The sequence below is a fragment of the Mesitornis unicolor genome, unplaced genomic scaffold, assembly GCF_000695765.1.
Source record: "Mesitornis unicolor isolate BGI_N332 unplaced genomic scaffold, ASM69576v1 scaffold14321, whole genome shotgun sequence".
Classification (NCBI taxonomy): Eukaryota; Metazoa; Chordata; class Aves; order Mesitornithiformes; family Mesitornithidae; genus Mesitornis; species Mesitornis unicolor.
Window position 1 is genome coordinate 64,355 of NW_010163214.1, and position 11,816 is coordinate 76,170.

General features: G+C 47.1%; 1 protein-coding gene across 1 annotated transcript; it reads left to right on the forward strand.

Moving 5' to 3' along the window:
• The first annotated feature begins 5,430 nt into the window (after positions 1–5,430).
• LOC104547986 (C-type lectin domain family 6 member A-like) lies at positions 5,431–11,816 on the forward strand. The gene is made up of 7 exons (XM_010193885.1): positions 5,431–5,467; positions 6,396–6,491; positions 7,559–7,651; positions 9,452–9,603; positions 9,791–9,921; positions 10,198–10,286; positions 11,746–11,816. The coding sequence occupies exons 1-7, from the start codon at positions 5,431–5,433 to the stop codon at positions 11,814–11,816; spliced, it is 669 nt and encodes a 222-aa protein (XP_010192187.1).

The window sequence follows — 11,816 nt, forward strand, 5'->3', positions numbered from 1 at the left end:
TAGGTGTTTTGTATAAGCAGGATCAAAAGCTGTTGCTGTGCCAGGATAAAGCCTTAAGCAACTACTGCTGTACGTGTTGCATCCATCTAGTAAGAGTAAACCTCTCAGAGACAACCTGGCTACACAGTCCCATTGCAAACAGCCAAAGCTCTGGAGGAGACTGAGCAGAGGAAACCAGCTCTAGGAATATTATGACAACTTGTTTCCATGGCTGAAAGTCTTGCTCAGGAGAGTAACAAGACCATGCGCCAGGAGCCTGTCCTGCGCATGGTTGACCACGTATGAAGAGAATCCTTTCTCTGTCCCCAAAAGAGAGGAAAGTATTTGTTCTAGAGACAAGGTGACCAGGAGATTTACCTTTCTAAACCTATGCGAGTAGTTCTGTGAATGGCTGTGGGTGGTGCCAGGAGCAGCTGAATCCCATAGTCCAGCAGAGGCAAGGCTGCTGCAGCTCCATGGCCCCAACTCCAGCCAGTAGTGAGACTCAATGTGTGTAGATACAGATATAAGAGAAAGAATAAATACACATAAGCAGCCACACAGGTCAACACAGACAGAAAGCACTGACATAAACACAAATGCATGTTGTAATCCACCAGAAGGCTGAAGTACCCCAGACCTGGCACAACTTTCTGCATGAATGAAAGCCATTGTCTTCCCATTTCTGAAGTGGAAGTGATATGGTCAGGCAGTTGGTGAGTACCAACCTTCTCTTCTCCAGGCTGAACAGTTCCAACTCTCTCAGCCTCTCCTCATAGGAAAGATGCTCTAAAAGATGGTCCATTTGCCTTTTCAAGAGATAGGAAGCTTCCCTCAATTACAGCAGCCTGTCAAAGACACTGGCTTTGCAATGAGGTTGGCCTTTTCCTGTAGCTTATTTGGACTCTTGGTTAGTGCCTGATGCTGCAGAGAACAATCCAGCATTGTCCTCATGATTTTGGTGACTCCTCAGACAACAGGCCTCAGTCCTCTTGGTAGCATTCACTCTGTGACTTGCTATGGTTCCTCAGTGCAAGGCTGGATGTGCTGCACAACGGGCCAGAAATGCTTTCAAAAATGCTGCTACTACAGGTTAGTTGAGCAGATGCCTTGGTGTGAAAGCAAGGATGTCAGCACAGAGTTGGGCTTCTATGTGGTAAAGATCAATACCGAAGTAAATCAGGTACGTGGGAGCCTTCCCTCAAATGGGTCAGTGTCTGCTGTCCTTAAGTCTCTGGTTGGGATCCTGGGTTTTGCCCTGCTCCCCCCTCACCAGATCCTGAGCTCCAACATCTCATAGTCACCATAGCCAAGGCTGCCCTCAACCTTCACATCCCAAATCAGTTCTTCCTCATTTGTAAGTGAGAGATCCAGTAGAGTACATCTCCTCATCCATAATCTGTATCAGGAAGTTATCATCAAGACACTTCAGAAACATCCCGGATTGCTTGTACTTTGCTGCCAAAAACAAAGCTCAGAAACTGCTGCACAAACTGCTAAGCCTGGCAGCTGCCTCTGTTAGCTGCACTGTCATAGCTACTGCTGGGGCTCGGGACTCTGGAGCTGGATGTGCAAAGCAAATAGGTACATTGGGGAGGACTTTCTGTGGGACCAAGTCTGTCTTCCTGCATTGTCACAGCTGGTAGCACTTCCTCTGTGCTTTCTGCCTTTCGCTTTGTCAGCATTCCCTTCTAGACTGCTCGCCTTTTATTTTACTGTTGCAGATTATTCTTTCTCTTGAAATCATTCTGAATTCAGGCAAACTGGAAAGCAGGACTCGCAAGGAGATTCAAGTTGATGGAGAAACTATCATCAACACCTGAGAATTGGTTAACTAGACCTAACAAGCTCATTTCTGAATGTGAACACACTTACTGGTCTTTGCTGGTGCATTCTCCATCCTGCTTCAGGTGGCTGGTTGCTTCTAAAGCCAGGCACCTTCAGCACTCCCAACATGTGGTTTGCTGCATTTCTACCTCTTAAATAGGAGCTGCAACTAATTTATTGTGTGGTATGATTTTGCAGAAAAGCCAATGAAGTTTTATCTTCCAACTTCTGGCTTTCAGCTTCTCAGATCTTGAGTACCCCTGAGGGGAGTTGCAGTCTATGTCTTCTCCTGCAACCTTGAGTCCTGCAAGACACCCTGTAACTGCAATATTTTCCACAGTTCATGTCCCAGCGATTTTGTCTGTATGCATGCCGTGCTTGCTGACTCTTGTCTATACCGCAAAGTGTCTGTGAAAGTAGATGCGAGGTTCTTCAGTGCCCCTTCCAAGAGTGCACTTGTTTTAACCAAGTACCACTGTCTCCAGTGGTTCAGGGGCAGGAGTCCTTGGCAATTCTGCACCTCCAGGTGCCACCCTGTTGTCCCAGCATGTGGGTAGTTAGGGCCTGGCGGCCGGAAGATACCGCACTGTACAGAAATCATAAGGGCCCCCTCTCCTGATAGCCAATAGCGTTTGATTTACGACGTTAGCAGGCGGATGTGACGTTGTAAACTCAGGCTATAAAACGCTCTGTCACCTATCAATAAACGCCATTTGCCGTCCACCACATTGGTGTTTGTGAGCTTATGGTCCACGCAGACCCAGAGGTGGGGTCGCTGAGCCGTTCCTGAACCAGGTCGCTACGCCTCTGAAGGCAACACCAGCACACTGATCTGACACAGATATTAGTGAAGTGAAATAACCTAGGGTCACTCGTGAAGCTCCTCAGGACTAGAGCGGGTAGAAAACAACCAAGAATGTTTACTTGCAAAACTATGGACAGATGTACAAGAAGGCTGAGGTCATTGATACATGTTCTCCCCAAGCATGCTGCTGGTGTTTATGGAGCAGGAAAGAGAAATAAGTTCCTGCTATTTTGGAAATAAAAGATATTTGCAGTGCTTCCAGAGTCTTCCACTGAGGAGGTAACCTCTCTCCTATCACTGCTCTCAGCTGTCTGGCACTAGGACTACTAAGAAGCTCCTGTGCAGGCCAGTGCAGAGTTTGGCTACCCTGCCCACTTTAAGACTTTTTATTCTGGAGTGGGACAGAGCTCTCAGTCACCTGGAAGTTTTGAAGTCAGCTGTTGATTTGCTGGAAACAGCGGCTTGGTTTGTGATGCTGAAAAGAAAGTGTTTGCTGTCTCTCTGCTTTAGACCCTGTGCGCACACCAAAGTGCTTTTGCATGAAGGTGCTTGCACAAACCTTCCTCTTGGTTCAGTAGCCTAGACATCAACAACTGATAAAACAGGAATGTGAACAAAAACATCTGTGTGAATTGAATACTTGAAACTATCTGAAAGGTGATTTGCTCCAAACCCTCTAATGTTAAAGAAGAACATGACCATCAAACAGGCTTAACAGTAACTGGGGAATTAGTGAAAGGCTTCTAAGACAGAGAAGAGTAAGTCTGGAAAAAAAGTTTAGAATAAGCAAGAACAGTTTTAACAGAGAGCAGACGGAGAAGTGGGAAGGAAGTGGCAGTCAGAATCTGTTTTGACGGTTGTCCTGCAACTGTGCAACCTCCGACTGTGACAAAGCATCCTCCCTGTTGGATGCCATGGGTAACCTGCATTCCTGGCAGTACGGAGTGAAACATGTACAGCCTCACAGCTTCAGTGTGCATATGCGACCTTGTGTTTTCTCACAGGTCTGCGGGCCAGCAAGCTGTAGGAAGTGGCATGGATACACAGAAACCTCCTTCTCCAGCAGGAAAAGCGTGAGAACAGGGGGACCCCTGCTCCCAGAAAAGGGGATGTGTTCTTGCAGCCTGCACTTTCTGTGACGGGGGTAGGTGACAGGAGGTTGCACAAGCAATCACGTGAATGTGGTGTATGTGGGGGTGAGAGCTTTTTGGGTATTAGTTACAGAAAGATGTTTAGAAATTTGCAGGTGTGTATTAATTTTTGTGTCTGGCATTGTGCTTTATCTGTTGGATTGCTGGTGCTGATCCTGAATGTAGAGGTCATGGTTTGACAGTTAATTACATGTCATGAATAAATCGGTAAACCGCTTCTATTCATCCTGATTAGATTTAAACCACACGAATTGAGCACATTTTCTTTCTGACTGTTTTGCACCCTCTATATTCTCCATACGGATCAGCTGAAGTCATCTCTTTGCCCATCTGCATGAAAGCAAGTGTATTTTAGAGCAAAACCAAATACAGTGCATTCTCATTTTTGGGCATCTGTGGTGCAATTCAGTTCTGTTCTCCAGCACTATGCATGGGAACTTTTTAAAATGTCACTGAGAATCTCTCACTGCATTGTGAATCCGGCAGCTAGTGCCTTCTAGCTCATACTTTCTACGATACCAGCAAGCACATGTACGGACCATCTTTCCAATGCAACAGAGCTGTTAGATGGTTTGACTGTGCTTGCAGCCTGTTGTGCACAAAAAAACACGCTCAGAGGGGATTTTTTGCACACAATTTAGGCTTGTCCTCATTGGTAACCAGCTTTGTGCTCTGGTCTTTTGAGTCTTCAACTGGTGTGCTTGTGCTATTGTGTTAGCTATCCCATACCTTCCTCAGTGCATCCGTGCATGCCTCATCACTGGGAGAAACCAGCTGATGGGACATGGAAGAGCAAAGGCTGCATATCCACCCCAGTCCATTCAGAGTGCAATGAGATCCAGTAGAGAATATTTATCCTTCGGGGTATCCTTAGGGACACTTCATCCTGCAGGGTTTTGAATCAAGTTGCCTTGAGCAGTGCTAGAAGCACCAGGTATGGCTGTGCCTTTTGTAGCCATGACCAAATAAAACTTGATAACCTGTAATGCACAGGGATTCTGGCACCGTTTAATGATCCCTTCTGACCTCCAGCTCCATCGTGACAGATCACATGCAATCCGTCCACTCAAAGCTCCATCCTCTTTTCCTGGGCAATTAGTTAAAAACAGTGTTGGCAAGATCTTTGTTGTACTCTGGGTTACTGGTCTCAGGCTTCACATGGGGATTTGCCCAGCCTGAGTCACAGATACACTTTCTTGTCATGTTCTGACTCACTTTTGTGGGTTGTTGTGAGTGGCTTTAGCTCTTTGCTAGCAAATACCAACAGTGTAGGCTTTTTTGCACACATACTCACTCACCAGGGAAGAACAAACACCAAAGAGGTATGGCCAGTAGTGTGTCCTGTGAAACTGCTTGAATAAGTGCAAAAGGAGGTTGTCTGAGCTGTAACAATATTGCTCTTCATCTGTCTTCATTTCCCTCTGTGAGTTTCCATGTTGCAATTGAGTATCTTGTGAAATGTCCTGGCAGGGAAATGATGAAAATTTCCCGCATCTCCATGTGCTGTGGGCAACACCCAAGACATAATTTTTTTGGATTAGAGACTGCGAAGGCTCTTCATCAGCGTGTGAGCTGCCCTAGCACAGTCTTCTGTGCAGGAGGAAGGCTGTATTCATGACCACATATTGGTAATGTGGACTCTTGGTGGAGAAGAGTGATAAAGTGGTAATGAGTCGCCGAGGGAGAGTCAGCCCTGGAACTGCAGGTAATCATAAAGGCTTCCTTTCTGTCCTCCTGTAGGAGGAGGAGGAGGTGGGGAAAATACAGGGCTGGGATAGATAACGGGCATGGTACAGTGGCTGGTGTCACCCCAGGAGAAGTGGCTTAGGACAAGAGCTATGCAACAGATGAGGGAACTGGGAAGCACCTGGGCTGGCAGAATGAGCTTTTTTCCCGAGCCAGGGGGGATGAAAGTCCGGACAGACTATGGTCTGGCATCCCCTTCAGTGTTTCTCTGTAAATGGTGGGATTGAAGAGTGCTATCCTACCATCATTATCCAGGTAAAACTATTTGCATCATGCTAAGCACAAGTCACTGCTCCCATTTCTGGTATCTCTAAGGAGAACCAAGCCAGGGTTCTCCCAAGAGCTTCAAAGTGCCTGCGCTCACTGAGGAAACAGTATCTCCTGTGTGTCTGCCTCTGCAAACACTGAGCTGGGCAGTCGCTTCTTGGAGTGACCACAACTTACTGCATAGAAGGGCTTGGGGGATAGAGCCAAAATAAAGGAGGCTGAGAAGAAGAAGCTCTAAAGAGAGAAGAGGAGGGCAGTATGGAAAGAGCATTCAGTGAAAGACAAGGGGTAGTGGAGGGCAACAAGGAAGATGTGTTGGGGAGAAAGGAGGTATGACAGGACAGAGAAAGGAAGGGTGCAGTCTGGGAAGAGTACAGGCAGGGCTTGTGATAAAAAGTGAAATAGAAGAGCAGCTTCAGGGCAGCCCCTATGTTGCTTTACTCTGTGGGTCTGACCCACTGCTAAAGAAGGGCAGCAGGACCTGGTTGCAGCAGGACCGAGGGGACTCCCCACTCTGTGGAACAAGGGTACCAGCAGGTTGCTGGGATACAGAGCCACCTGGGTTACCCTGCCCCCAGCTCTGGGCCTGGGGATTCCCATTCTTGCCTTGTGTTTTTCAGCTCCAGCAGAAGAGAGAAGCTGCTCCCGGCTGAACCCTTGGGTTTTCCTTGCTTCTGTCCTTGCCATCAAAACTGCCCTTGTAACCGTCTGCCTTGGTGGGTTCCAGGGTCTCCTAATTCCCCAGGGATGAAGGGAGCAGTTGACTGCCTTTTGTCAGAAGGAAAACCAATATCCTAGTCTCTCTGCCAGCAGGCCAATGCTCTTTGCCAAAACAGCTTGTTCTGCTGTCCCTTTCCCATCTTCGCCCTCTTAGTCAGGGACTAGGGTCCCTTCCACAGTTATGGTTCATTCCCTGGCAGGACCTTCCTGCTCCTCTCACTGTCCCACCTGCCTAAATACAGCCAGTTCTGGATGAAACCAGTCAGTTTCTCCCCTCCCACCAAGAGCTGAGAAGTCTCTTTAGTGCCATAGGGCATCTGAGTAGCTTCCCCAAAGCCTGGCTGTTGGATGTTGCTTCTCCTGACCTGGTCTGTCTGCTGCTCCCAGAGCTCCCTGTGACAATGTTGCAGCCACGGAGCCAGTGCTATCTCTTTGAAAATACTGGTACTAGGCTGCCATATTTTAGCACAGTGGAGGTGAATCTATCCAACTGGATCCTCCAGCCGCATCCCACCCAGGCTGCCTGGACTGACCAAAAAGGAAACCCTTTGCTTGTTCTGTCCTGAAGTATGATACTGCTCTGTGATGATTCCTCTGTGCTGCTGCTTAACTTCCTTGGAGAAGGCCTCAGCACTCAACAGTTCTACCCCTTCTTGATAAAAGTGGTGCTCTAAAGCTACAATGCCCAGGAAGATGAAGAAGGAATGTATTTTAATATTCCACCTCTATTAAGCTTATCCCATGACTTCTTTGACCCTTCCCTGAGCCCTGTCCTCAAAGGATGTCTAAGCTGGTTTTGTCAGCTGGGAAAATGAGTCTCTCAGCCAGCAGAGGAAAGAGGAGCTCATCCGATTAATGCCTGTTCAAAGGACGGAGTGACCCATAGTGGGAGAAGCAGCCTACTGTTTCTCATGTCCTTGTTGGATACAGATTTCAGACCTTTTTAACACGACAGAGTCTCTGTGGGGGCTCTAAGCCAGATGGGGGAGGGTAGGACAAGTTGCTCGTGGATGAGGAGGAAGGGATGACAGTAGTGCTTCCCTTCTCTTTCCTTTCTTCCCAGTGGTTTTCCTTCATGGGAGCTATGGCCAGTACAAGACTCTGCTCCAGAATGCTACAGAGTGGCACTGCGTCCCCAGCGAATCTGCAGACAAGAGTGAGTGATGCCAAAAGCCTGATTAGGCAACTCTAAGAACCTTACCAAAATGTACCCTTGTGTCAGTCATCAGAAAATGCTGTATTGCATTTTTACTTAGGATGCTATGAAAACATGTTCTGAGCCAGAGGAAGAGGGCAGGTTGCTTCAGACCTACCTTTGACCACCCTTCCTACTCTTCTCCTCTCACTGGCCCTCACACAACCTCCCAGCTGCTACTCCAGTTCACCAATCTAGCCAAAAGAGCATTGCCATTTTGTAAGGGCTGGTTCAATACAGCCCCACTCCCTGTGCTGGCTCTCTGCCTGTTCACACAAGCATCATGGTCAGTGCAAAGGACAGAGGCAGAAGTGGTAGGAGGATGCTGTCACACAGTTTAGAGTTGCTGGAGAGCTGGGCTGCAATCACACACAAAGTGATGGCAGTGGCAAGTGCTTAGAATTCCTGCAGTGCAAATTCCCAAACTTGGCTCAGGGGTCTGTTCTCACTTGTGCACTGCATTCAGAAACACACTGCAGTTTGCACAGAGGCTAACCCCTGCACGCTGAGTATACCTGAACCAGCTGTTCAGACTCCCTTTATAGTCCATGATGAAAAGGTGTTTGCAGATATAATACAGGTATGGGCCACCTGTGTTCTTATGGTGGACGTCTATGGAAGATCAGACAAGCTGTGTTCAACACATGCTCAGTTTGTTCTTCACTGTAAAAAACCCTGCCTATCTCCACAAGGCACAAACATGTCCACTGAACAGCAGACAGACTCTCTCTTGAACTTGTTTTTGCATATTTTCTCACACTCTAGTGCCACGGCTTCTCTTTCTACAAAGGTACATAACAGTGCACCTTCAGTGCATCTAATATATAGGAGCACAGGTAAGTTTTTCTAGCTATTTCACTTACTGGACTCTATTCGGTTCCCAGAATGGGATGTGAAATACTGTGCTGTGAAGATGGTTCTTGAAGGGCACAGCGTTAATCTGGGTCCACCTTTTAGCATGAATATGATGTGTTTGCTTGTTGTGGGTGGGCTGGAGCATTGGCTTGACCAGGTCACTGCCACTGCATGGGACCCCCTGAAGAGCTCCTGACTGGGAAACCCAAGAAGAGAGTCCCTGTGAGGTCTGAGATTCAAAGCAAGCATCTAAAGTAGCATGTAAAAGGATGTATTTATTTGTTGACTTTATTGGATGAACTTTTCAGCCTGATATACTCTGTATAGAGATATATTCAGACTATAATATATACTACTCATAGATACAGATACATAGCTTTCAAGTATATAGCCTCATGCTTTGAGAGAATATAGCTGTGGTTTTTGGTCTCTCATGTGACTTTCTGGCTATAAGGCAGATCTCTAGGAAAACCTGGCTGGTGCAAGGAACTGCCTGTGGTGGCATCAAGGCTTTCAGAGCAGTTTTCCGTACATGACTGTCAGCCTGCATGAGTGGAGAGCTAAACACTTGGACGGCACTTCTCTGATGGAAGTGTTCCCAGAGAAATGCAAGGCACCTAATTCCCATCTCGGTAAGAAACTGTGTCACTCATCAAACAAGGGTTGCATGGACATGGCAGAACAGATAGAGAAAGGGAAAGACACTTCAGGCAGGGGCCTTGTGACAGGAGACTGTCAGGCTGTTGACAGCTTTACCTGTGGAGCACAGAAGAGAGTGTTTACCTCTGTCCAGATTAAAAGTGTGGTTCAAATCCCGCCCCTAACATTGGGGCCTTACATTGAGCTCTTAAGATGAAGGACAGCAAATTGTGTTCAAAAACAGTATTTTTTTTTTCCCTCCCACAGAGGAGAGCTGGATATGCTGCCCGAATGGCTGGAAACGCCTTCAAGGAAAGTGCTATTACCTGTCGGATGATAAGATGTCCTGGGCTGAGAGCGAGCAGAACTGCACTGGGATGGGCTCCCACCTGGCAGTGATCAACAGCAAAGCAGAGCAGGTACAGAGGGGCACAGCAGCCACAGACACCGTGCCAGGCCCTGGAGGGCACTCAGAGCCCCTCCTTGTCCTGCAGGGGAAGGGGGATGTCCTTTCTGCATCCCTTCAGCACTGGCTTAGTCCCATGGGGGCTCCTCCTTCTTCCCTCTGCTCAGTCCTGCACCTCATGGACACTGTGCTTTTTCCAGGAATTCCTCTTCAACTTGGCAAAAGGACTATTTGCTAACGCTTATGAAACAAAATACTACATCGGCTTAACTGCCTCCAAAAATGGGCAATGGCAGTGGGTGGATGAGACTCCATATGAGAAGGCAGCCACGTGAGTATCCCAGGGGAGCGAGGAAGGTCCTGTAATTCGCATCCCTCAGTCCAAGTGACCAATACACTGTGTAAGGCAGGTATGTGTCAGAGGGGAATTTCTGTCTCCACCTGCCCTATCAGTCAGAAAACTTGACTACTTTTCTAGTCAAAACTTATGACTCCTGATCTCCGTCACTGCAACCTTCCCCTTTCTCTTCCACGACTGTTTGAGGTGACTTCATCCCCACTGCCATGTCTGTCAATGCATTCCCAATGAAGGAACTTTCTTTTGCAGGTTCTGGAAACCTGGGGAACCCAATTTACTCTTTGCAGAAAAATGTGCTGCAATTCACGTCAAGGGAAAAAGAGACCCCAACACTTACAGTAATTGGAATAATGTCCTTTGCTTCACAAGTTGCTATCGAATTTGTGAACTGCCAGCCAAATTTCTCTGAGGAAGGAAACTCTACTTTGGATGAAGGACCTGAAGGAGTATCCTTGAGAAAGGGCAGCTTTTGAAAGAACTGATGAAAAGCTGGCCTGAGCTCACAGAAATGCTTCATCTTGCAATATGGGATAACTAAGCCTGCCACAGAATCCCAGCTCTGAAGGACCTCAGTTCCCAGCCTGTGATTCTGCATCTCTTTCCAAGCTGGAGATCAGTCCTGGATGAAAGATCTCAGGCTTAGATCAAGGACCAACTGTGCCCCTTTTCACTGTTTTCCTTCACAGATGGATGCCCTGATCCTCCAATACTTTCCTTGACTCCTTGTCCAGTCGTTATCTCAATGATGTGGAAAGTGCCTTCACTGTTTCGTGAAAGGATACTCGTCCTCCAAACCACTGGAGCAGGATTTGAGAGAAGAGCATTCAGTGGAGTGTGCTTGGCCCACCCTTGAAGGGAACAATTATTCATGGCTTATATTTAATATTTCTTTCTTCCTTCAGCATATTCTGTGTGGATAACTTAAAAAAATACCACCATACCAATAAATGTTAATTCTACTCTTTGCATGGGCTCTTTTCTGAGTGGCAAGTCCCAGCTCCTCCACCAACCCAGCCTCCTTGCAAGGAGGTTTCAGCTTTTCAGTGTGTTTGGCACCTGCAGGTGAGAATATTACTGTGAGTGTGCTGGACTGGCCAGGAGCAGGAACAACCCAGTGTTCATCCACAGAGCATGTGAGAAAGGCTCTGAACACTTCTGGAGAATCACATGTGAGGGAAGCAACAGGGCAGGCTGTGTAGAAGTGAATGCCCACAACTGTTTGCCCAGGATGTAGCAGAAAGGAGTTGGATTTTGAAGATCCTAGTGACACGTGTGGCAGGATTAAGTGTGGCAACAAAGGATGGGGGAGCAGTCAGATATCACATGAAGGATAAAAGCCAGAGTCTCCCCAGGAGGGATTTCTAATGTGAGAAAAGGATAGATGACCTCTATCAGGCATCACTGCAAATCAGACACAGAGATTCAAGACGTGAGAAAGTGCTCTGCTTCCCTCAAATTCCCCAAACCTCTGTCTCTGTATTCCTCCCCTTTAATCAATGATATCTAAAGTCCTTGAAGAGCTGGGAAGTCCAGTTTGAGACAAAAAATGCAGCCTGAAAAATCAGCTCTAGGTTACTTTTTTATTATTCATAAAAAATCTTAGCACAAATTTGTGTCATTTTCCACTGATGCAACGTATTTGCCAGGTTTCTGTTTTAGCCGCTGGACCAAAAGCTCGGCTGTTGCAACGTCTTGGGATGCTGGGAACTTTTCATAATGGAGAAAACTTTGTTGTCCTGTTCAACATGAAAGCAAGCAAAAACATTACAATAGACTTCTCTTTTTTATTTCCCCCAGTTCAGTTCTGGAAACCACAGCAGCAGAGTTTTGAGGAAGAAAAAGAGGGAGATAAGACACAGAGAGAGTGA